We start from the raw sequence: 27,081 nt of genomic DNA, 5'->3' as shown, positions 1-27,081 counted from the left end.
TTTGTATTTTACTCCGCCACACTGTTAATCCAGAATACTTGGGGAAAATGAAACCCTCTTCAGAAACAGTAACACACACCCCCACCTTCCAGCCCCATCATTTTGTGATCAACAACTGGCCCATGCCTTGAGAGTCATGCAGCTACTGGAAAGTTTATCTCATCTTTCACTGAAAAGGTCAGCTCCCCTTTGCTTTCTATCACAGAAACCGCGCTGGTAGGTGCAAATAAAAAGAGGGGAAGAAGGGCTCAGGGAATTCTGTGGTTAGCATGCAAGGAATCTGCTCCCTTTTGTACCGCTGCCTCACACGCTGCTGGAGTGACAGCGGGGGTGGCAGCAAAGGTGTCCTGTATCTCGCTTAAAGGACAAAAGGAAATACCACACCAGCAGCACTAGTGATTCTTGTCACCAACTACTGGTTGTCCCGGAGAGTGTTGAAAGAGACCCAGGCCACAGGCCATGCCTAAGTTCCCTCCCCAAACTGGCTGATCTTTCTAATGAGAGGCATGACCGTTCCAGAGCACCTTCTAAGCACAGCTCCTCTTGGGGAAACAAGTCCCAAAGTAAAACATTGCCCTCTGAAGTGCAGTTTCCCACTGATTTCAGTACATGCATCTATGAAGACAGAAGTTAGCCTACAATGTCTTTGATAAGTATCTGGAAGCAGAAAAACACCATGGAAAAGTGCCTCTCCAGGGCTTTTTATTTTCCTTCTAAATAAACTTTGCTCCAGGGCTTTCTGTCTCCCTTCTAAATAAGCTGTGGGTTTACTTTTCTGTCAATGCACCAAAATGACAATATTGCAGATAATCTGCTGTAAAGTGTAATCTAGTTTTCTGGTAATAGGCAAGAATTTTAGGCCAACCATTAAACATTCTTCCATACAGACCTTGAGTTGTTTATTGCTGAAAACAAGTGACATCAGGAACACTGATCCAGGAATGAGCAGCTGCAGAAAGCTTTATAAACAAGCCACTCCAAACCTCTTCCTCTTTGGCTGAGCAGCTTCCTTCAAAAATACACATGCCTCCACGTATTTTTGCAGGCACAAGTTGTGGTTTTTGAGTTTGGCTAGGAATGACTAGGGTTTTTAGTAAAGGGATTCACTTATCAGTAGGCATGTATCATTAAGGAATGCAGAACACTTAACACTCCAATTTCCCCTTTGTCTTCTGTGCCAACATTTATGTGTTCATATAAATAAACATACAGTGCTGCTGTATCTGTTTATCAGCTTCCTTATTTCCCCATAAACAAGACCTCATGAGATGTCCCCATGGCAGGGAAATGCAAAGCAAAGAATCACAGAATCATTAAGGTTGGAAAAGACCTGTAAGATCATCAAGTCCAACCATCAACCCAACACCACCATGCCCATTAAACCATGTCCCGCAGTGCCACGTCTACGCGTTTTTTGAACACCTCCAGTGACGGTGACTCCACCACTTCCCTGGGCAGCTTCTTCCAATGCTTCACCACTCTTTCAGTAAAAAGGCCATTTCCTTTTGTCCTATCACTTGTCACTTGGGAGAAGAGACCAACATCCACCTCTCTGCAACCCCCTTGCAGGTAATTGTAGAGAGCGATGAGGTCTCCCCTCAGCCTCCTCTTCTCCAGACTGAACAACCCCAGCTCCCTCAGCCGCTCCTCATCAGACTTGTGCTCCAGACACCTCACCAGCTTCGTTGCCCTTCTCCGGACACGCTCCAGCACCTCAATGTCCTTCTTGGAGTGAGGGGCCCAAAACTGAACACAGCATTCGAGGTGCGGCCTCACCAGCGCCGAGTACAGGGGCACGATCCCCTCCCTACTCCTGCTGGCCACACTCTTTCTGATACAGGCCAGGATGGCGTTGGCCTTCTTGGCCACCTGGGCACACTGCTGGCTCATCTTCAGCCGGCTGTCGACCAACACCCCCAGGTCCTTTTCTGCGGGGCAGCTTTCCAGCCACTCGTCCCCACGCCTGTAGCGTTGCCTGGGGTTGTTGTGACCCAAGTGCAGGACCCGGCACTTGGCCTTGTTGAACCTCATACAATTGGCCTCGACCCATCGATCCAGCCTGTCCAGATCCCTCTGCAGAACCTTCCTACCCTCCAGCAGATCAACACTCCCACCCAACTTGGTGTCATCTGCAAACTTGCTGAGGGTGCACTCGATCACCTCACCCAGAGCATCGATAAAGATATTCAACAAGACCAGCCCCATTTATACAGTAGTGTGGCAGGTGAGAGAATGACGGCGTAAGGGAGAGGCTAAAGCCGATGAGGATGGTCCCTAGCAGATCTCCTTGGAGTAAAAGGTGTCTCCAGATGTTCCCACGTCTCCCCCTGCTGTGCAGCAATGTAATTTAGCTTCTTCTTCATACTCTCACACTAAAAAATCAGACATTGTGCAGATTAAAATTGGGCTTGACCAACCCTACCTGGGTGACATGGGAATACAGAGCAAGAGAAAAACTCCACTGTGAAAGCATAATGCACAGACCTACCAAAAATCTTCAAGCTCTTGAAATTATTAGGTTGCATGCTCAGACCAACTGCACCTGCACAATTGCTCCAAAGGGGTAAAGGTACATGGGAGTTACAGGTCATTGCAAAGACACCAATGCACACAGGACTATGCTAATACAGCTCTGCTCTTCAGGACCCAAGCTAACATCTCTGCATGATCCTGCTTTGATGATATATACTTTCTAGTGGGCATACAACTCATGTCTCTGCATAAATTATGCAGTATGGATAAACACCCTCTTACCTACTGCCAACCATTTTCAGTGGCATAACTTCAACATGCCTAAACAACCCTTAATATTCAAGGATTTACTTTTCTGGGTGAAAGATGAATAGACTTTGGTCCTGGCCGCTGCCCCTTCCTGACCTACAAGCAAGAAAAGAGATGTTTCAGCCACCATAAAGCCACGACCTCCTCACAGACCTCCTCTGCCAAAGCAGGACAGTTTGCACTTCATGGGTCCCTTTTACCAGAGCCAACAAGACTCCAGATGTTCCTCCTCTCTGTCTCCCATCCATCCCTCCTGGCTGGGACAAGGACATTGCTCTCTATTACTCCCGTCAGGAGTACCCTCTGCAGGACTCCACAAGAAAAGTACAGAAGAGCCAATACCAGACCAGACTGTTAATTAACAGCACTAGTTCCCCAAATTAGCTTCTCTTATTAAAGGATGAGTGGGAAGTTTCTACACTTCCATCTTCAAAATATCCCAAAGATGCTTCACGAATACAGCACAAATCTCTCTTTCCTTCCTGCCATATATCTCATGTGACTTGTGCTAACTCTGGGCTCCCCTGTTAAACCGCGTGGAATGGGGGGAGCAGGGGGAGCTGTTTAAAAAACAAATAATGTCTGGCTTTCCACACAACTTTATTTTGTTGTTCTGATCTCTCCATATTCGTGTGACTTGATCTAAAAGTTAACAAGAGACCAATCACATCAAAACTGAAATCCCAGTCTGAATGTCCAAATTCTTTGTGTGTTTGGAAATCTCGCACTGAATCTGACATTACGATGTTAGAATAACAGAAATGCATAGTTTGGGGTCACTGCCTTAACGTCTCGGACACGCTCTCCCAAGTGGTCTGCATTTCATTTCAAACAAAAACAAGTGACTAAAGCAAGGGATCCTGGCAGCCAACCACATAAGACTGGATTAGTAGTGGTTGTCTCAGTGCAATCAACCCTTTCTTTTCCCTTTTTAACATAGAAACAATGTCTGAACTGGACATTTACAGGGGAGGGAGCTTCTAAATGGGAATTAACTGTTACTCAAGGTACTGTTTGCAGGGAAGAGTATTAATACCTGCCCCTTACACTCCCTCCAGGCCATTCTCCAGAGAAGCAGCAAATTTATACAGTCATAGGTTTGATTAGACACAATTATTTTATATACTTAATTGTGAAGGGTTTGGTTTGGCTGACTTTTAAAATTACTGATAATCAGAATACACACACAATTAGTCCTACCTATAGCAGTCATATAGTTGAGTTTCAAAACCACAAGAATACATGCAGTTTCCTTGTCTACAGCTTTCCAGTTTTCCTACATACATACATTTCCTACCAGTGAGCTGCAGGCAGCTTGCCAGTCAGCTTGTGGAGTTTCTGGCTTACCCTTCAGAGAGGTCTCACCCCTTCCAGGATTAAGAAAGAAAAGAAGATTCATCTCTGGCATTCGGACTGATCCTACCCCGGCCAAGCACGGCACATTGAGGTATCAAAGACAGATTTTGGGGCACCAAAGAGGCACTGTGGATCTCCTCCAAAGAGAATTAAGAACTTGCCCAAGATCTCTCAAGAAATTTGTGGCAGAACAGAGAATGTCAGCCACTTCCCTGGCATATCTGCACCCCCAAAAATGGGTGAATAGGAATGTTCTGGTCTCAGTCATGTAACAAACTTACTGTACAAGAGATCTGCTGCAAGACTGCCTACAGGGAACACAGTTCTCACTCTGATAAATAGGGGAGCTGTAATTACAAGCACTTTAAGTGTTGGAGGCAAAGCTAATGGGTAACAGCTCTGAGGACATAAGGAGCTAAGCCAGGCAGGTAAGGATTTCTTTTAAAGCCCTTCTGCACATAAAACCGTGGCATGGAAAGCCAAAGGTTACATCTTCCCTGTTCTCAAGTTCTTCCAGATGCCTTAAGTGGGCCACTAACCCGCAAGGGATGAGGCTAAGCACATAGCTATCAATCACTGTGGTAAATTAAATGTTTTAAGTAAATTTTGCAGTAAATCAGTAGAAGAAAGAAGGGAAGGCTACCCTCTGCCAAAGTCTTCAGTCTATGTTCTCCCACCCTAAACAACACAACTGCCTTTTGTCTGTCATATTACGAACTTTCGTTATCACGTCTGGGAAAACCTTCCACTCATAAGGACCATGTCCTCCTATATTACAACTCAGTCATATGTTGTGCAGTGTTATGAGGGCAACTGTAAATATATCAGCTTAAGGGTTACACTACAGGCAAACACCAACTCTGTGCAATTTCTTGAGAATTTACCACTGACATTTGGAAGCCAAAGCACTCACAGCAACCTAAAAAAAATGCTGTAAATTCCTCTTAAAAATCCTGGATGCAAGAGTGAGAAGTGATGTGGGAAATCTGGCCTTTAACCAAATATAAAAGAAATTATTCACTCGCCCTGTAGAGTCATTAATTTAGTTCTGCCATAAATTTTTATTATGAGTTATTATTGATTCATAGCCATAAACACACTGGATGCCTGACATCTTTGCCCAAAAGTTTTCACAGTCCCAAATCCTGCACTTGGAAAGACTTGTGCTTACTTCAACATCCAGGAGCAGATCCCATTCATCTCAACAGCATCAGCCAACTCATGTTTCTAATTTTAGTTGTTCCTACTGACAGTTGAGTAACACTGGCACCTTCCAAATAATCTTTTGATTTGCTGACATCACATGTGCTCTTGGGAGGATACATATAGTCAACATCCCCTACACAAATGGACAGAGCTGATTAACTACTGATGCTGGGGAGATTACAAGCTTAAGTGATGTATGATCACTTACAGTGGCCTAAGAGCCGAATGAGTCAGAAGAAGTAAAGCCAAGGATTCTCTCTGGGTTTCAAGTTACCAAAGTAAAAGCCTCTTGAAACAGGATCAGTTCTGAAGTAAAAAGAACGCCACAGCAACTTCTGAATGTGTTGAAGAAGCTAACCATTGGGAAGGAAAGCTATAAAAGAAATAATCTTTGAACCCAGTCAAACATAACGTGGTCTTGCAGTGTAACTCTGTTTCAACCACACTCCTGAACTGTTATTGACTGGAGTTGCAGCAAAATTAAGAAATTCATCAGCAAAATCTAATTCAGTCCTGTCTAAACTACAAAGATGAATTACCCACTAAGCTGTGTGAGATGTCAGTGCTCCCATGCTGGGTAGCACTGCTTAATACAGGTCTATGCAGCACCAGCACACACAGCTGCTGCCTGGCCAAGGAAAGATGAAGTCCAAAATTAACAGATCCAGTTTAACATGCAATACCTGAAGGGAAGTGCCAACTGAACAGGCAACATCTTCTTTAATTAAAGTTGCATAGGAGTGGGGGTAGCGAGAAGGACACATCTGATGACTTGGTACAATACGGCCATAAAAAGAAGACTGGATGCTGATGGTCGTTCTGTGAGGACATCTCAGGGAGACATATTCTCCATCACAGGCATGGTCAGTGTAATTCTTTAGTACTTGTGATATGTAACCTGCAAAAAACATGACAAAAATGATCATTAGTGAAAGGTAGTTAATATTTAGGTGATTTACAGCAGTGCAGTCTAACAAACACATGACTAACAAGCAATGAGGGATGCAGATTTTATTACGCATCTCACACACGTGCAAAGGAGAGAGACAATGACATGGCGGGGGTGGGGGGAGGCTTGGTGATTTGGCCTTCAGCCATGTTATATATCCTTAGTGGAAGCAATATTCAGATGCTCCAAACTCTTAGTCCAATCATACCACTTATTTACATTGGCATAGCTGTCAAGTTTACAGGAAATGCAGCTGAGCCAGACTCACTATTTAGACCACATCTAGATACCACATGCAATTTTTGCCCCCCCCAATACAAGACAGACATCAATAAACTGGAGTGAGTGCAACAGAAGGCCACCAAGATGGTTGAGTCCTGGAGCACTTGCCCTACTCCAAGAAGTGGCTTGTTCAGCCTGGAGAAGAGGCAGCTTTAGGGGGAAACTAACAGCAGCCTGCCAGTATCTACAGGGAGGTTATCAAGGAGACAGAGCCAGGCCCTTCACAGTGGTGCATGGTAGAAGAATAAGAAATAACAGGCAGAAGATGAAACAAGAGAGTTTCAGACCAGGTATATGGAGCAACTTTTTCACTGTGAGGGCAGTCAAGCAGAGGAGCAGGTTGCCCAGAGAAGTTGTGCATTCTACAACCTTGGAGGTTTTCAAGACCTTACTGGATAAAGCCCTGAGCAACCTGGTCTGAGCTTCTAGTTGACCGTGTTTTGAGCAGGAGGTTAGACTAGAGAACTGAAGTCCCTTCCAACCCCACTTTTCCTGTGAACTTATGATCATGAGCAAGAAAGGCCCAGACACAGAGCCACTAAGGAGAAAGTTGGGATTACAGTTGGTTGATGGCCCACCAGTCACACCTTTTATCTCCCTTCAAAATATATAATTTTAATTTTTCTGATTGTGCCTTCTGTTTTAGATCTCCAGCACAAAAGCTTTTCTTTCTCTCCAATTCTGCAAAGTTTGAATCTTTTTAGAAGGAAAACAGTATGCAGAACCAAATGTCTCTTTGTTAGAATATGACGTTATCTGCAATAATAAAGTTGTTAACAAGAACAAAGCATGGGGACAAAGCCTCGTTAAAGTTACACTGAGTTAAAAGGGCTGATTGCAGTCAGGTTGCCATGGCAACTGCCAAACAAACCCTGACTTTACCACACTCAAGCCTGAAGGGAAACCACTGCGGTGCTGATACAGAGACATCTGTGCAGAGAACTCTATAGCATGTCCAATGTCAGCATCAGCCATGGTCCCATTCAACCCTGCAGACTTCCTCTCTGTAACTGGTTTGGAAGTCCCCTTCCCACTGCTGGCCACCTTTTCTTAAGAAGTAGAGGAAGACAGGGACAGGGCATTGTGGGATTGCTGCTGGTAGACTCTTTTCTTAAGAGGTAGAGAGAAAAGACAAAACCATTAGGAGAAACAAGTAATCCCCAGACAAATTCCTAAAAGGGAACCTGAGGTATATCTTAGACTTGTTTTTAAAAAATGGCTAAAATGTGACTGTTCTCTTGGTGATCCATAATCATAGAATAATTTCAGCTGGTACCTCTTGAAGTCATCTAGTTCAACCTTCCGCTCAAAGCAGGGCCAACTTAGACCAGGTTTCCCAGGGCCGTGACCAGTTCTGAATATCTCCAAGGATGGGGCCTCCACAACCTCTCTGGGCAACCTGTGCCAATGCTTAACAACTTTCACAGTGAAAAATTGTTTCATTACACGCAGTTGGAATTTCCCATGTTATGACTTTTGCTTGTTCCCTCTGGTTCTTTCATGGTGCATTTCAGAGAAAAGACTGGTTCCATTTCCTCTATACCATTACGTCGTGTAACACAGTCATTAAATCCCACTCTCCTTATTCTTTACTTCTCCTAGATGAACAGACGAGCGCCCGCAGTCTCTTATTATTTATCATATGTTCCACTACCCTTGCCTTCTTGGCAGCTAAAGGGACTCTCTCCAGATTCTCAACATTTTTTGCTCTACTGAGGGGCCAGCTTGATATGCAGTTACCTTTCATTGCTGCAAGGTGCACTGCTTCCTCACGTTCACCATCTTGTATTCCAAGACATGATAGTGCACACAGGGAAGCACAATTCACGTGGTTTGAGAGAATTCACGCAGCTTGCTCAGAATCATTTCAGTGTCAACTCTACCTATCCTTGTAGACACATCTGTAGGGTATATTTACTCCACTAAGTTAAACACTCCCAAGGACTTTTTCCTGTCCCTAAGGCCATAACCAGCAACTTCTTGCTCTCCAAAATAGTGTGGCCTCATCCAGAGCTTTTACTGGGAATAGTTCTTCTTCCATACCAACACTGAAACCTAGCTCAGGAGTTTTATGAAAGCATACTGGTCCAAACAAATTTCAAGGCGCCTAAAACAACTATAATCATTGTTCTTAGAGATAACCAATGCACAGTAATTTAGCTTTAGCATTCAAGCTCCCACTATGAGGGCTGGATTTTCTGACCTCTCTAAATTTTAGCCTTTAGTTCTTATTTAGCAGTTCTGTGGCAGCAGTGCCTCAAGGTGTGTGCCAAACAGATATTTACTCAAATCAACATATTAATTTCCAAGTCCCCACGGCAGCATTTGCTTATAAGAAAAAGGCTGAGACACAGCCCCAGTAATTAGAGTAAGTGACCGGGCTGCATCAGATCAGGGGACAGCACTGTTTAGTTTAGTGCCTTTATCTCACTTGTTCAAGGAAACGCTCTGGGGGTAAAATAAACTACTGATGTGCACCTTCCTTTCCCAGTAAGTAGAATACACGCTCTGTGTGATGCTGTACACCTAATCCTGGAGTCAGATCAGCTCTTCTCCCTCAAAAGTAAGGCAACCATGTAAGATGGACATCAGGAAAAGCAAACTACAAACAAAACCAGAATATAACACAAAACATTAAACCCCACTTTCCACACTGTTACTCCAGTGCATTAGGACTTTTCCCTGAGGCTGACCTATTAGGGAGCCAGAGAAATACAATCAAAGGGCAGTCAAGACTCTACCGTCTCCTCTGCATATTCAATTATTCCATCAGAACAGCCATCCTAGAGCATGCCTTTCATATTGCCAATTCAGGATCAGGGAAGGTTTCAACCCCTGCAATTAGTGCAGATCACTTGTTGAAACAACTCCTTCCTCTCATCTACCCTCCGCAATCTCAAAATAACTTGAGTTTGTTCAAGCTCAAGATATTGAAGGGACTGAATGCTTTGACAGTGACTGGCTAATAATAAACAAAGCACAATGTCTGAAACATCTGGCACTGACCACTGTCAGAGAGAAGATACTGGATTAGGCATGGGCATGATCAGGAATTACATGATATTCTTCAAAGAGCAAAAGGAAGTGGCTGTGGATAATTAACGCTCTTTTTTTTTCCTCTTTAAGTGTGCCAAATTTGCACTACATTCATTGGTAGTTCTTCTGAAAGCGTTGGCATTTCATCACCCATTGATTCATGGTTCAGTAACCCAAAATCTGAATTATTTTCAGCATCCTTGCTGAATTTTCGGTAACAAGTCTCCAGTGACCTTTTGTACCACTACATGTGGTACCAGAGAGGGAACTACTGGGATGCTCTACATTGAATGAAATGCATAAACATGTAGCCAATGGCAGGTGTCTGAGGACTTCAGTGGCACTTGTATACCAAGGTAAGAAGCACTTCATAAGTACACAAGGAATAGATTACAGAGCTCATTGACTCTTTCCTGGCAAGAATGAAAAAAATCTCTTTTGGATGGCTGCAAGAAACTATTTTAGTTTAGTAAAATGACACAGCAGATCACCAATCAGCTATTCATAGATCACAGAATATGACAGTCAAGAAACTGAAATGATAAAGGTATTATCAAAATACTTTATCACTCCTCATCAAGTATCTTTCTCTGCATTATTATCTGGGATATAAGCTACAGCCTTGCAAGTGTCCACTCCAAACAAAGATAAGGCAGGCTGTTATTAAATATGGCCAAAGACATTTGTCACTCCTTTCTTCATCCTCAAATTCTGGGGTGTGAAATCACCATTGTCGATCCAGGAACTGAAGGCAAGCAATTAGTTGAGGAAAACATCCCAGTTGTACTGTCACAGTCAAATCTACTCTATTTTGTCATGGTTCATCTTGGAGTGGAAGTGACATAAATTCTCATTAATTTATCAGGAAAGTTTTTGGTTGTTCACTCATTAGCCTGTCTAGGTAAGACAATGTTAGAGCAGGTGGTAATTTGAGCTTTGCTTTAAGAACACGTATTTCAGCTTGAAAGCATGATAAAAACATAAAAGAAATCTAAAGCATTAAGCCCACCAAACCTTTTCCATATGCTACACATTTTGAAAATCTGGGATAACAAAAACAATCTCAAAACTTTTGGGTTTAGCAATTCTCTTTTTCTAAAGATTGTGTTGAGGACATGGAACTTTTGCTGGTGGGCATCCATACTCCCAAATTAAATCAATGTACAGGAGTTAAGTGCTAAACATCTCCTCGATTCAAAAGACCAATGTCATTACCAAAGTGGGGATTTACACTCTGAAGACAGAATAAACAACCAAAAGAAGCACCTCACAGAAATCATAGATCATTTTTCCCTCTAATGAGAAGGAAATGTTCCTTTCAAACACCACTTGCAATTTATTTTTCCAAAGTCCAGAGTTTGACTCCTATCAGTCATCAGCAATCACTCTCCGCTACTCCCAAACACAACCCTTAATGCTGACTGTAACTCCATACCACCCAGCAATGTCAGTTCCCAAGAACCATTTTCACCATCGCGTCTCCAGGGAACTGTTGCTCCGCTTTCATCCAACAGCCAGTTCTAACTCTTAACACATATGTGGACTAGAGAAAAATAACAGTTTCATAGAGAATATCATCATTTTACCGGTATTGTAAATCTAAACATCATCCTTTACTTACTGTTATAGAGCTACAACCCTTCCTTTTTGAAACCACAGCAACTGATGGAGTGGTTCACAAAAGCACAGATGATATAAAAGCTTTCCTCCCAGCTAGATGCAGGACAACAGTAGAGTATACAAACACGCTTACATATATCATATTTAACCATGGTTGTCTAAAAGTGGTAAGCCCTCTTCTCCTGCTTCCACTAAGTATAGTTCCAGTTTTGCTTGACAAGACACGTAGCAACACACCAGCTCACCAGTCATCAGAAGACAAATTTCAACTTTCACCAGGAAACGCCTCTTGGGTGTGTGCTGGAGCAATAGAGACAATCACAATAAAACTAACTCTTTGTACAGTTTGGGTATGATCTGAAACTTCAAATAAATTACAAGGAAACTCAAAGGATTGTAATGGTTAATGAACTACTACTACATGAACACTACACTAATTCAAGCCAGAGCTTCATTAATATCTGCATCGAGCTAGATCTAAGCTATAGTAATGTCTTCTTAAAAGATCCCATTTTGAGCTTTTGTTCTTACAAATATAGAAGTGTACACATATAATAGAGAAAATACATATTACATATAATAGAGAAAAATCGACATAATGAAGAAATAGACTATTTCCCATTATCTGAAACACATGAAGTCAGTGCAATTAACTGTGTTAGTGAATAAAACATTGCCTTGTTCCTTATTGACACAGATTCTTCTATTTTTTAATCCTCTTATTTTCCAGTTCTATATTGTTTTTTCAATATTTACTGTTATTTTCTTCTAGTTTCTTCAGCCTCTTTGCAGGTGTTTTTGAGACTGTAAATGCGAAACAGAACTTTCTTCCAGAAGAGGCCTTAATCAGATACTTTTCTGGACCTCAGACTACCCCTAGACCAGACTGTTTTTCAGATAGGCTATAGACTGGAGAATTTCAGCTTATTCTTTATATGCAGAACACTGATACTCATAACATCTTACAGAAACAGTGCTAAGCCAGTGGAATAGAATAACACGCCACGAGGACAGGCAAACAGGGCTGTAATGTGACTCCAGGCAATGCTTGAAGCCAGAGCAAGTGACTCAATGAATGCATTTCATACCAGGCATTACTGATAATCCTGTGGTTGCAGTAGTAAAAGCAGCTCTCTCAAATCACAGAGCAGCCTAGTATGGACAAGTAGGGTTTGTTTTGCTTTGTTACTAATACTGGAGATTAAAACTGGCTATTACAAACCTTCTACAGAGAGATTTGCTTTCACTTTGGCTACTCCCGAACCCTTTCACCTTTCAGATGCCATACAGCACTGGAAAAACTTGAACATCTTGTAAGCATACTTGGGAAAATACTTTTATTTTAAGTCAACAGTTCCTTGCCCACTATCTGATCTTCTGTACCACAGTTGTGGCTCCAAACAGTATCCAGTGTTAGCTTAGAAAAACAGCTTTGAAATGAGAGTGAATTTAGAACTGCAGCTGAGTGCCAGCATTTCAAGGCTAAATAAAGTAACGTTTTGAAAATGCTAAACAGTATTTCATAGGTCTCCTGGGTTTGTGTAAGGATGAAAAGGTAGTGGAAATTAGATTGGTGAAGGCTAGGAGTGACAGGAATAAAAACATGGTGGTTTTCAACTCCGCAGGCTTGAATCTAACTCAGATACTAGTGAGGATTATCGCTAATAATATTGCTAACAGATCTTATGGTTGGACTTGATGATCTTAAAGGTCTTTTCCAGCCTAAATGATTCCATGATTCTATAATTATTCGCTTAAACTTCCTAACGGTAAACTCTATAGAGTTTAATAAAACATAACAGCCCTTCCACAGACTGTTGGAATAACTTCGGAGTATTTAATAAGCAACTCCAACTGCAAGTATTTTGGGTCTAGAACTTTAAAGAATTGCTCTAAAAATGGAATACAAAAATATCTTGTTTGCTATTTGAACATCATCTTAGATGATGAACGTCCTATAAGTCTATGGTTTCTTGAGAACTTACTTTTTTCTAAAACAAGTTTTTAAAGCCCTTATAGCTATGGAGATTTATTTTTTTCCTGATCTTTTACATTTTGAAAAGGCAAATGAACAAAGTTAAAAATGTATCTTTTTTTTAAGCTTATCTTTCTAGAATCAGGGAACTTTAGCCTGGAATGTCCTGCTGCAGGTCATCTAGTCCAAACTGCTGCTCAGAGTGGGGCCAATATCAAAGTGAGATCAAGCTGCTCAGCACTTTGTTCAGCCCTGAGCAAGGACTGCCAAGGACAGGGATTCCCCCGCCTCTGAAGAACCCGTGCCAGTGCTTCACCACCCTTCTGATTAAAATTTTTTCAAATAAGTGCTCAGAATTTCCCCTGTCACAACTCATGTCTGTTGCCCTTGCCTTTTTATTTTGCACCTCTGAGAGGAACCTAGCTTTGCTTTATGTGTAACCTTTTTTAGGAAGCAGAAGGAAGCATCTAGATGCCCCCTCAGCCTTCTCTTCTCCAGCCTCCCCTCCTGTGCCATGCACTCCAGCCCCAAACTATCGTACTGGCCCTCCACTGGACTCCCTCCAGTTTGTCAGTGATTCTCTTATAATCTTGTACCAGTATCACAACCTGTAATTCAAGGCGTTGACCATCCAGTTCCTCTGGATTTCAGGATTTTTTTAAAAACTCTTGTTTCACTAGCTGTATGGGTGCAGGCAGGCAGCCACAATGTTGAAGGAAATTTGACAGTACAGAGAATTTGGCTGGAAGGAGCCACACCAGGACTTCACCAACTTTCAACCCTCACTCTCTCTGTTTATTCCTGCTCCCCTATTTCAGATCAAAGCCTCTTCCATTGATCTGTGTGCATGTGTGTGTATGGGGGTCTCAGTGACAGCAACCAGAGTGGGACCACAGGTCAGAGGGTCCATGTGTGTGTCCTGCCAGCAACCGGAGCAAGCGAGGGTGTGCATATGCATGTCGGTCCGTGATCACAGGGAATGTTAAGCTGGACTAGCTGTCATGGAGAATAAGAGCTTTGGGAGTCAGGTATCAAAGCAGCCACAAATCTGGGCCAGATATTGGAGAGACCAGATAGCCTGGAGTTGGCTACAGGAGAGATCAGGAGGTCCAGGTCAGCTACGGGAAGCCTGGGGGTCAGGGAGTCAACTGAGAGACCCGCCTGCGTGCACATGTCTGTGTGTGAGGTGACTGGAGATGACAAGACCATGAGCCAGCTATTGCATGTACTGTCTAAGGCCAGTTACTGGGGGATCCACATCGTATGTATGCATGCATATTTTCTATTAACAGGCTTTCATCCTGATCAACCAGAGAGGGGAACAGGATGAGGCCACTGGTGCTGTTTGTGTTTGCATGAGTGCTGAGTGTTTCTGCCTGTGTTGGTCCGCGTTGCCAGATGCACGCACATGTCTCTGTCAGGAAGGGATGCTCAGCATCACTACTGCCTGGACCTGGGAACACAGGACTGTCGCTGCCTTGCCTCTATCAGGCTACCAGATTTGCCAACTCCTAACACTTCCCACTAAAAATTCCATGTGTGTGTGTACATATGTGTATATATGTAATATATTTATATGCAGACATACACACACACATATATGTTTAAAAAAAAAAAACAGACAACTTTTTGCAGAATATTTTACCTACAGGTAGGAGAAGCCTGAACCCCACTATAACTGTGGAGTTCACTTTTTGCAGGGCTAAATTTCTTAGAACACTTTGTTAAAATAGTGTTATAGCATTATAAATATTAATACATTTTATAATTAATATGTTAGTGTTACAGCATTATAAATATTAATAGACGTTCATGTCTTACTTTAATTGTAAAAAGTATAACTTAGCATGCATTAGTATGTACTATGCGTCAACTATATGAAGTATATTGCACATAGCACAATCATATTTATAAAATACATCTTATAGCATAACCTGAAGATAATTACCAGGTCACCTTGGGAAGCCTTATGGGGTTTGTTCAGTACTCAGAGAATGAGAGCTGTAATTTTGAGAGAGATTTAGTGTATACCTCTTACAGCCCAAAAAGGTCAATTCCACGCACTACAGACAAGCTAGGCACTATTTCATTCTAGAGATAGAGCTGCAGTTAAGTGTTCAGGTCATCACTTTATAGCTGAAGGAACTACATGGGTGATACTTCCTGAGCAGCTTCACTTGGCTCTTTCTCCTTGGCTCTCAACCAAGTCCTTTCCAAAACACAACCATCACACAAATAAATCTCAGTGCTGCTCACTGTGGCCTTGCTATTGCATTCTAAGTAGTGATACAGAGTTCGCACCATAAGGGTGGTGTAGCTTTTTTAAATTAAGTTTATTACAGGTTTATTTTATTGAAAGAATGACAGTTTTCTCTAGATGGTTCACATACAAGGGATTTTTAACGGCAAAACTGCAGTTGTACAATTAGGATGCTATAATGATACCTGTATAATTTTCCATAGTCACACGGGGACACACTTGCACGGGGACACTACCAATGCATCTTTGCTGGTAAACTTCCTCATGTAGACATGTTTTACATGTTCATTTTGAATTCCAGTTCCACAATAAGAAGTCCTTTGGATCCCACCCCTTCCTATGACCATTTTTATGCAAAACAAATTTGACCTTGGAAATCAACATCATTACAAATCTAACATGCAAATGGAAAGACCCTAGCTAAGAAAAAACAATCCCAAAGCTTCTTCCAGCAGCCGTAGGCAGCACTGTCTGCAGTGAAGTTTAAGAGCTCAAACAGGATCTGTCCGCACACTCAGCCTGCTCCCAGGGCATGCTGATGCTCAACCTTTCCTACATGCACCACAAGGTCTTAAGGCAAGAGACTTGACAGCACTTCTGCACCCTCTGGTCTACTCACTAAAATTGCTGAAATCAGATTTGTGCCATTTCTCAAGGGCCAGGGACCAAATTTATTCATGTGTTGCTAAAACGATTAACCAATGCAATATTCTTACATAACAGGGAAAGGAGTCAGGAGCTGGATCCATGCACCTCCCTCAGGGCATGCTCTGAGCTCACTGAACATCTCGCTACTTATTCAAGAGGCCAAGAACATCTTACAGTGATCAACATCTTAGTCCACCTCCACCTAACCCATGATTTAGGGTAGGGTAGGGTAGGGTAGGGTAGGGTAGGGTAGGGTAGGGTAGGGTAGGGTAGGGTAGGGTAGGGTAGAACAGAATAGAATTTGCACCTCCATGGCTTGTGCAGTCAATCTGCAAACAATCACTGTCACACTTTCTCCACTCCCAGGGGAGAAGCACCCTCTAAGTCTCTGCAAGGCAACTCTTTATCTCATCTCCATCAAATCCCTTCTTGGGTCCTCCTTAGCCATATCACCCACAGAAAAGTCAATGCTGGTGAGCACAGTGCCTGACAGCAGTCTTCTGATGCACCCTCATGCCCAATGAATGCACCTTCTGTCTTTTCCTCTAGTATTTTGAAAGCGCAGGGTTCACCACATACCAAAGAAAATTCAGTCCCAAATCTTCTCTGGAAATAGGAAATATTCAGCATCTGTCATGAAAGCAGCTGCTGCATATCAGGTCTCTGGCAAGGTCTGTGACAGCTCCTTCGTGTCCCCTTGTAGCGTGACAGTGAGAGACAGAGCACCAACCCAGAAGGTTGGGGACTGTCCAATTTGACCAAAACAGACTTTCACCATTGCAAACACAGGGGAAAGGGATTATTTCTGTATTAGAAACATGCAGCAAGGGAAATATAAATAAGCCTTGCGATAACCATGCGTTTCTGTAGAGCTACAGCAGCAGAAGTGTCTAAAAGCAGCCCGGCCTTTGCCCACAGCTTTACTGGGAGTGACAAGGAAGTACCCTGTTACGACCCAAATTAAAAGAAAGCTTTTGCACAGCATATCACACTGGGACAAAGAAAACGGTTATATGACCACACCAGTGACAGACAAGACTTTATGTGCACTGACCCATTCTTTAAGCAAATCAAGAACTAAGCCATGACAATCTGACAAGGGCTAAGAAACACCAACACTAAATAAACAGGTTGCTGCCCATTCAGGAGAACTTATTCTGAAAAGACTGTAAGTATAGAGAGATGGCAGCTTTGTTTGGACTAGGGCAAATGGCAGGAGTGAAGGCAAAAGTGCATAATCCTGCAGGAGCTGCTGCTAAAGCCATCACAAGCAGACATGAGTGCTTTGCACACAGTGCCAGAAGCCAGCTCTGGGGCTCTCAGAGTGACCTACACATCCCTGAAAAAAGTAGATTTTAACTGGCAGGTCAAAATGTTGAACAATTCCTGTGATCCCGGAGAGCAAATCTGAAATCCTATTACCTTGCATGAAATAATACAGGGTGACTTACTTACATGTGCAAATACCATCTTGGCAGTGAAGAGTTCTCCTACAGGAAAATACTTCCAATCAGGTTCCAGTCTCTCTCACTGATTTTAACAAGCACCTCAACACTCCAATGGTCATTTTTATTAGTAACTTTTTTGTATTGCAAACTGTGAAATTCAAGGCCTCCCTCATCTGATGTTGTGTAATAAGGGTAGGGAATAGGCAATTTTCATGCTCAAGCAGGTCAAATCACTCTGGATTGCTTTGCCACCTAGCAATTTTTCCACTGAAGCAGCAGGAAATTTTTTGGGACAATGACAAATTGCTGTCTGTGGTGGGAATGGCAGCTACTGCTCACAGACACACAGTGTGAGCTCTGCTGAGACTCTGGAGAATCCACACTTGTGGTTCACCTCTGGACTACAGACCTTGTGCTTAATTGTCGCAGAACTCACCTCCCAAGAAAATTTAAAAATTAGGCAAAAGCTTGCTTCCGACACCGAGATTTTAACATCTCCCTTTTCCTTCTGCTTTAAATTCCATATTTTATTTATTTATTCTTATTCAGGGTAGCTTTGACAAATTTAATGAAAGCAACAGCTCTGGGATGAACCTGCATCCTTTTCCCCAGGACCTGCAATAAGAGCTAGGATGCTGCCCTCGGCATGACCTTCGCCTGTGAAATGCATATTTCTCTTTGCTTTGGCCAGACCTTGGCAGCTTTATGAACCCCAAGAGAGGAAAGGAAATGAGGAGAGTCTGAGACAAGATAGAAACAGCTAAACAGTGAAAGGAAGAAGCAGAGTAGGGGAAAAAGAAGGAAATTAAAAAGGGAAAACAAAAGGAGACATGGGGTAGAGTGGACATATAAAAAAAAAAAATCCTCTTTCTCATTTGTTAATTAGAAGTGTGGTCCTGGGAGTTTATCCTGCCACCAAGAATCAGCTGGCAGCATTGTGGTGGCTGGGTTACTTGAGCAAAGGTAGGGAAACTAGAGAAACAGAAAGAGAGCACCCTTAAAATACTGAAAAGGAGGAAAAAGAAAGATTTTGAGCAAGAATATCCATTTGTAAGTGACCTCTCTCTATGTTCCCACATGGTCGAGCTCAAAATCACACCTGCTTGCAGAAAGGACTGTGTTACCCAGAGATAAAAACTATCCAGGAGAAAAGGGAGCTCAGACTGACTGTAAAAAGAGAAAAAGATGAGAAGAAAAAAAAGTAAGTTTGCATGAGTCTCCTCTAATTTCTCATATACCCTACCTCTGATGACTTGGCTACAAACCTCAAATATTGCCTTAACAGAACGTGCAGTGTGTTGCGTATGCAACAACCAAGCAAAACTGCCAGATCAGCATCTTCTGTTTAAGCCATTGACTTCAGCCAAGAGGGAATTTATTATTCACCAGTAACTGGACAACTTCAAGCATCAATAAATATAGTCAGGGTAGCAGGAATGATGATTTCACAGCTAAACTGGTTTTTTAGTATGATATAAACAATACTAACAAGAGACAGGCATCCTGAGCATTCCCAGTTTGAGCTGTCAGGCTGCCCAACCAGCTTAAAGCTCACTAACCTCAACTTCCCACATGCTCCTCCTGGAAAAGGCATTGCAGGAATGGACAGGAAATTAGCACTTGGGAATAAAGGCAGGATGGTCTCTGTACCTTGGGCTGAAGATCAATCCCTAATGCAGGAGCTTCCTTTCTGCCTGTTAAACAAGCTATACCTTCCTGGTGCTCAAGTGAAAACCCTTGTCTGTCTCAAAATACCTCACCAATTTAACTGTAGTTTTATACTTCCTGAAGAATCATGTCACTCGATCACGGAACTTGTAGTATTCTTGTTGGGGCTTTAAAAATTACTGGCTAAATTAGTTTATACTGTCTTAAGCTTCATATTCAAGACCTATTAGATCCCTGTCCTCAGATTTTTCCTTTTTTGCCTTGGTGGAAAGGTAGCATTGTTTCCTAGCTAGGCAAAGCCATAGCGTGGAGGAAAACTTCAGCTTAGAAGACTGCCCCTTAGAGCCCACCACTTAAGCCCTCTCCATACAGTCAGTAGAAAGAAGAAAGCACTGTCAAGTGTGAAACATTTTATTCTAAAGTAGATGTCTAACTGAGAACAGGAGTAGAGGTCAGACAAACCATGTCTGAAACTGGCTTACCCCTCTCTGCTGACTGTAAAGGGAACCCCATCTAACTAGTCAAACATATTTTCATTACAGGCACCAAAAGAAAGGTGAACTGCTCATTGTGTGTCACAGCACTGAGCAATGGTTTCATGACCTTCTGAGAAGGGTTTCCCAAGGTGGAGCTCACCTTGGGTAAGAAAGATCAGTACAGTGGCAACTCTCTACCCTGATCCCTATGGGGTCCCACAGGTGAATGAGGGTTATGTTACAGCAACGCAGTGGTTGCTAGCGCTGGAACACGGTTTTTGGAGAGACTCTGGTGTTCTTCAGTGAAGCTTTGCTGCCACCGTAACTTTTGTCTTTAGTACCTAACGTTAAAGCGATCCCTACATAAAGCAAAACAAAGACGGCATTTATGTAGTTAGTAGAGAGGTTTAACCATATTAGTTTAGCTTCTCAGGACCAAAAGGCCATCCACAGACAGCTTCTACCCTCTTCCCTGGTGCCATCAAGAAAGGTCAGCTCTGGCCACCAGCTGCAGGGCCAGAGAAGAGTTCCCAGCACACTTCATCTGGTATCACCCCTGCACCTCAGGTTCCCAAATATCAGCTGAAGATAGTCCCATTTCTATATCCATGGGCAGGCCAGGAAAAAATAAGGACCTGTGAATGTGAACTAACATAAGCCACAGAAAGACTGGCAATAAAAAGAGATATAAATGCATACTGATTTTTAATCAGGAACATTCAGTAGCACTTCTGGACATGATAAAGGGGATGAAAGGATACACAAAGGGAGGGAACTGCTTAGCCTGCAATACAAGTTAATAATAATAATGAAGACATCTGACTAACAGAGAAAAGACAGAACAGTCCCCATTCTACCACATCACCACAATCATCTCTATAAAGACAATAAGTGAAAACACAAAAGGTATTTTTCCACAGGGTCCCTTTTCTCCCCCACCTCTCACTGAGGCCATTCCCCATATTTGCAGCTTCTTTCAAGGACAGAAATAATATTTGGCTTCCTTGGCAACGAAGAACAAAGAGACAATAGAAATCCGACAGTGGAATTTATTAAGCCGCATACTACACTAACCCCTTGTATAGGGACAGCAATCAGGCAGAGCAGAATGGCCCCAGCATAACAGCAGTTAGAAAAGCTTTCTGGCTAAAAGCTATTTGCACTGCTTTGACACAGAGCAGTTGTTTTGACTAATAGGCTAGAAAAGGGGATTTCTTTTGCAGAATAACACTTTGAAGGGCTCTTTGCCTCACAGCTGTAACAGCAACTACATCCACAGCACACGTTTTCCTCCTTCCTATTGTATTACATACCAAAACACATCACAGGCCAAAACAGTTTCAGGGTTGGCTGCTGCTAAAGTCGGTGAGAATTGTGCTCATATATGGCCAGCATTACAGCTAAAGCCTGTGATTAAACTACAAGACCTGGGAGCATTTCCCAGTCCCTGGATCCGAGTGCCCACCCCAGCTGTATCTCAACCCTGCACTGGAACCACACACATCATCCCTCCCCAGAAAAGGTGATTTTTTTTTTTGTTATTATTTTTTTAATCTTCAGACAGCTTAGATTGATGAATATCCCCTCCTACCTTATCCTGGTTTGGGACAGGACAGGGAACTGTACCCAGTTATTCTACTGTTGAGTCTAATGTTATGCTTTTCTGTTACATTAAGGAACACTTCTGAACCTGTGTATGTCATCTGCATATTTTGCAGATGATGCAGAACTGGAAGGAGCAGTTCATAGACCAGATGGTTGTTCCATCATTGAGAGGGACCTCGACAATCTGGAGAAATGAGCAAACAGGAATCTCATTAATTTTACCTAACGGGAAATGCCAAGTCCTGCTCAGGGGGAGGAGTATCCCCATGCATCGTTATAGGGTGGGGACCAACAGGCTGGAAAGCAGCTTTGTAGAAAAGGAGCAGGGAGTCCTGGTGGGTGCCAAGTTGACCATGAGCCAGTAATATGCCCTCACAGCAAAGGCAGCCATTGGTAGGACTATCACCAGAAGGTCAAGAGAGGTAAGCCTACCCCTCAGCACTGGTGAGACCCATCTGGAGTGTTGTGTCCAGTTCTGGATTCCCCAGCACAAGAGAGACATGGACATACTGGTGCAAATCCAGAGAAGGGCCACAAAGAAGATCAAGGGACTGGAGTATCTGTCATGTGAGGAGAGGCTGAGAGAACTGGGACTGATTAGCCTCAAGAAGAGAAGGTTCAGGGGAATCTTGTCAATGTGTAAAAATAACTGATGGGGGGGAGTAAAGAAGACAAACCCAGACTTTTCTCAATGATATCCCATGAATGGACAAGAGGCAATGGGCACAAACTGAAATATAGGAAATTCCATTTAAACATATATGTATAACTGTGAGGGTGGTCAAACACTAGAATGGGTTACCCAGAGAGGTTGTGGAGTCTCCAACCTTGCAGATATTCAAAATCCAACTAGACACAGCCCTGAGCAACCTGCTGCAGGTGACCCTGCTCTAAGCAGACAGGTTGGACTAGACGATCTCAGCAGTCATAGAATGATAGAATCATAGAATATCTCAAGTTGGAAGGGACCCATAAGGATCATTGAAACCAACTCCCTGCTCCTCGCAGGACTACCTAAAATCAAATCATGACTAAAAGCGTCATCCAGATGCTCCTTGAACTCTGACAGGCTTGGTGCTGTGACCATTTCCCTGGGGAGCCTGTTCCAGTGACCGACCACCCTCTCAGTGAAGAACCTTTTCCTAATGTCCAGTATGAACTTCCCCTGAAGCTTCATTCCATTTCCTCATGTCCTGTCGTTGGTCACCAGAGAGAGGAGATCAGCACTCCTTCTCCACTGCTCCCCTTGAGGAAGGTGTAGACTGCAATGATGTCATCCTTCAGCCTTCTCTTCTCCAAGCTGAACAAACCAAGTGACCTCAGCCGCTCCTCGTAAGTTTTGCCCTCGAGGCCTTTCACCATCCTGGTCACCCTCCTCTGCACACACTCTAATAGTTTGATGGCCTTCTTATATTGAGGCACCCTAAACTGCGCAGAGTACCTGAGGTGGGGACACACCAGTACAGTGTAGAGTGGGACAGTCACCTCCCTCAACCAGCTAGCTATGCTAGTCCCTTCCAACCTCAGCCATTCTGTGCTATCAAATCACTTCTCAGGATGCATTGATAAACCTTGGTCTCCTTTAAAGCACCCTGGAAAAAAACTTTATTCAAATTTGGAGTTCTATTTGTCATGACCCCAGGTAGCATTTCAGCATCATCTCAGCTCTGTTCACATAGCGATGCCTTTTAGTTAGACTCAGACTGTTCTACAACAGAGTTCAGGGAAGTAAGAAAAGGCTTTCCCAGGAACGTCTCCTGGAAAAGCAACATCACTGACCTTTATAAACAGCATTATCATTCAAGCAAACTGCTGCTCCAGACAATAGAAATGGCACTCGGCACTCTGTGTCTGCTGAGTAAGCACTGTAACAAGATCACCTTTCAGGATTTGTTTAGTCTTCACATCTATATTTATTAATTAGATTTACTCTGATGCAAACATGGAAAGTGCTACAGGAATGCAGTTTTAGATAATGAAATTTGAAAAATTTGTTATGAATTTTACATAATGACATAGTGACTTAGTGTCCATATTTTCCACAACCCATAGCATTCCCTCATAGCCTGCTTGATTACTTCTTCTGAAGTTTGTTCTCCAAAGCTCAGCAAATGCCTTCCCAGATCATCACAAGCAATCTCTCAGCAAAGAGGAGAAAGTCACCTGGCAGGTGAAGAGATGGTGGGACACAGTCTCTGGAAGCCAGCTACTGCTGCCACCAGAAACACCACCCTCCACAGAGAGAGCTGCTTTCCACACCCAGGAGAAAAGGCCATGCCAGGGGTGCTACAGAAAACATAGTGACAGATGCAAGCCATCTCAATCTCTGTTTTACCCCCAAGATGGTGCCAAAAGGAAGGACAACCTATTTGTGAGCACATGCTGTGCCAGCAACAAGCTCAGCACTTTGAGGTCTATCCTCATGCACTGTCCGGCAAAAGGGCTCCATAGGTGAGTGACATATTCAAGCTCCCCTTAGAGCAAGTGAAGAGCAGCAGGCATTTCTGCAATGTCTTATGCTGAAGCATACATTCAAACCAGGTCTGAAGTGTCACGCACTGAAAATACTGCAGAGTGTACTGCAGGGTGAACAGCAGAAAGATGGCCTGATACTGAGAAGTTTGGTGAGAAAAGGTAAAAGTCAATGTAAATAAATGTAAAGTAACACACAACAGAGGTTTTGGAGTAGCAACAGTTCTGTGAAAATACAAAAATCAATATTCACTAATAACCAGGACGAAAAAAAAAGAAATACTAGGAATTGTTAGGAAGGAATAGAGAGCGATCCAGAAACCACCGTGGTGTCACCGTATAACCATTCAAGGACTCATATCCAGAAGACCGTCTGCATTCCTGGGTCCTCCCATCTCCCTCCCCACTCAGAAATCATGCAGTGAACTTAGAGATGGTTAAGAGAAAGTTGTTACGTTGCAATTAGCCCCCTTCTACCTGGAAAACAGACAACTGAGAGGTGCAACAGACGACACAGAAATTGGAAGAGAGATAAAGGGATTGAAAGTGTTGTTTCTTTCAATAAAAAAAAGGTTGGTGTAGGGGCATCAAATGAGGTGAACAAAAGGAGGCGTTTCCTTACCTTCTGCAAAGCTGAGCTGTGGCACTACCACTGTCCTTCTGCAGGTCTTAAACATTTACATGGAGTAAAAACACCACAACTTCAATGAATGGAAGAAAAATCCATCAAGAACCAGTGAACTCACACACAACTCTTGATTTAAGGAGTCCTTGAGCTGTGAGGGTGATCAAACACTAGAATAGGTTGCCCAGAGTGGTTACGGGTGGGCCCTTTGGTTCAAGCTGGTATAGCTGCTCTTGCATGATGTTTAAAGTGCCTACATCCCTGCACTGCCTATACAGGGATCCGAAAATGAGCATCTCAGGTAGAGAAATCTGCATGGTGGACTGAGAAGTTAGGACAGAGCACTAAGCCTTATTTTTTATCGCATTTTGCTCTCAAGCTGCCCAATCTATTAGAAGATAAAAGAGCACCAATACTAATATTATTTGAATTCTCTGGAAATAAGCTGTAGCATCTTAGTCAACAGGTTAGTACAGCAGAAAAGTCAGCAGGCTACTCTTATCAGCAGATAAAGAAACAGTGGAAGGGAATATGTCTGTCAAAGTCACATGAAGATTGACCTTTGCAGCGAGCGTAGCCTTCAGCATTGGGTGGCATGTTTATTAACTGAGTCTATCACTCTGCTTACTGTATCTGTCCCTGTTTCTATAGCCTGGAGCTGTGGTACTGAGGTGGATTGTATTAAGCAGAGTTAAAGACAAAGGAAGGAGAAAAGTGAAACAGGAGAACGCTGGAGAGCAAGGAGATGAAAGACACACAGGAAGGCATTGGATTAATGGACAAGCATTTATGTTGTGATCAGCTAATGCACAGAGATTAGCATGCAAGGTATTTTCTGGAAAAAAAATGCCCTGTCAGCCACAAAGTGATGTACAAAAGATGAAACAGCCAAATGTCTAGGAAGCTGTAACTCCATCTTCCCTTCACTGTCTCTTGCCCTGGAGGTGGGAGGGGGGTAAGCCAGGAGAAAGGTCAGGGGATAAAAACAACAGCGGGGAATTGGCAGAATGCATTGGGTTCTGCAGAGCAGAACTGTCCCTCCCAGAGAATAAACCAAGGACACAAAGCTTGCATTTCCACAACCTGCACCTTACTAAGGAGAGAAACTTCTTGGATACAATTTCAGCGTAGACATTACTTTCCCTGCATCGAGAAACAACAGAACTGTTACATCTTGGCTAAGCAGTGGGAAACAGCATCAAAACCCTCCTACATATTGTTTGTAAAGGCATAGGGGTCAAACAGAATTATTCTCCAAAGAACAACAGAGTATTTAGGTGGGATGGAAAACCTCCTCAGGACTGGAAAGGGTAGGACAGCAAAGAATAATTGCCAAAAACAAACTAACAATTCCAAAGAGCAGCTTTCAGAGCTTAATGACTCTAAGATCTCATGAGACTGAAATAATTCCTCCCAGCACTTCTTGTTCCCCCTAGGAAAAGGCAAAAATGGGAGGCTCCTGGGATACTTTGCAGATCCATCTGGGACCAACAGCTAAAAGAGACTGATCTGCTAACTCAGACCCTCATATACAGCTGATTGATGCAGGGAATTCCAAAATCAACAGTTACTTTAAGAGTCTTTTGACAACCTGTCCAACCCCAGGCAGAAGGGCCAATTGGAAGAACTTGTACGTCTGTTTCTTTCTGTCAAGGCACTAGACCTAACAACAGTGCAATGGAGTTATACTTCATTCATGCTTGTCGCAGCCTGGGTATCATGATGTTTTTCAGATGACTTAGAGGGGGACAAGATCATTAATGTTTGCATATGAGTGGCTCTCAGCAGTGTCAGCATAGCTCATGCGCAGACAGGACACATGGATGTCATCAGGTTCTCATGGTCACACCAATCCCTCACCTAGTTCTCAACCAAAATCACACAGAGGACAAGAAGCAAAGGTCACAAGTTGCAACAAGGGAAAACCCAACCAAACTTAATAAAACCATTTTTCACCACCAGAGAGGTTAAGTCCTGGAACAGGTTGCCCAGAAAGCCTGTGGAAGCTCCATCCTTGGGATAGTTTCAGGCTCGATTGGGCAAGGTCACAAGCACCCTAACACAACTTTGAGGTCCACCTTGCTTTAAGTAGGGGCTTGAACTAGAAGACCTCCAATGGTCCCTTCCACCCAAAATCCATTTATGATTCTGTGATTCAGAGTCCCTTGGTGTCCCTTGAAAGTGTTTAATTTTCTAGTACAGGCATGGTACATGGTACAACTGCTATCCACAGGACAGGTATGATTTCCTGAGTCGGGGACCTGTTCCTTTACCTTCTCTTTCCCCAACCAATTTTAATCAAAGTTTCTCTTGCCAAAAGATAGAATGCTTTATTAAATGTGTTTTGAATAATTTGGAGAATTAAAGCTTGTAATACTAGACTAATTTCTCCATCTTACACAGTGTAACATTCTATCTCCTGCTCATCTTCAGGCAGCTCATGAGACTTTCATAATTATCATAGTCTGCTCTGTTGAACTGCTGAGAATTAGTTTTAATCTATAATCCTTAAAATCATATTTCATATTGCACCTTGTACTTCTTTGAGGAAGGAAGCATATAGCATGTTACATTGGAACCGGCTCAGTGGCAACAATGGGCGCTTTTGTACCGGGTAATGGCATGTTGTCTGGGAACGGGCCAGAAAAACAAATTGATACGACAGGCTTTGCCT

The 27,081-nt window shown here is 42.9% G+C and overlaps 1 protein-coding gene across 1 annotated transcript in view; it reads right to left on the bottom strand.

The window, feature by feature from the left end:
* Nucleotides 1-27,081, bottom strand: part of EVA1A (eva-1 homolog A, regulator of programmed cell death) — a 211,839-nt gene that overhangs the window by 147,113 nt on the left and 37,645 nt on the right. Inside the window, exon 2 of the mRNA XM_059835633.1 lies at nt 6,027-6,241. Within this exon, the coding sequence (XP_059691616.1) occupies nt 6,027-6,241 (215 nt within the window). The remainder of the gene's footprint in view (nt 1-6,026; nt 6,242-27,081) is intronic.

The sequence above is a fragment of the Gavia stellata genome, chromosome 2, assembly GCF_030936135.1.
Source record: "Gavia stellata isolate bGavSte3 chromosome 2, bGavSte3.hap2, whole genome shotgun sequence".
NCBI lineage: Eukaryota > Metazoa > Chordata > Aves > Gaviiformes > Gaviidae > Gavia > Gavia stellata.
Note: the sequence above shows the minus strand (reverse complement) of the source record. Positions and strands in the feature narration are given on the sequence as shown.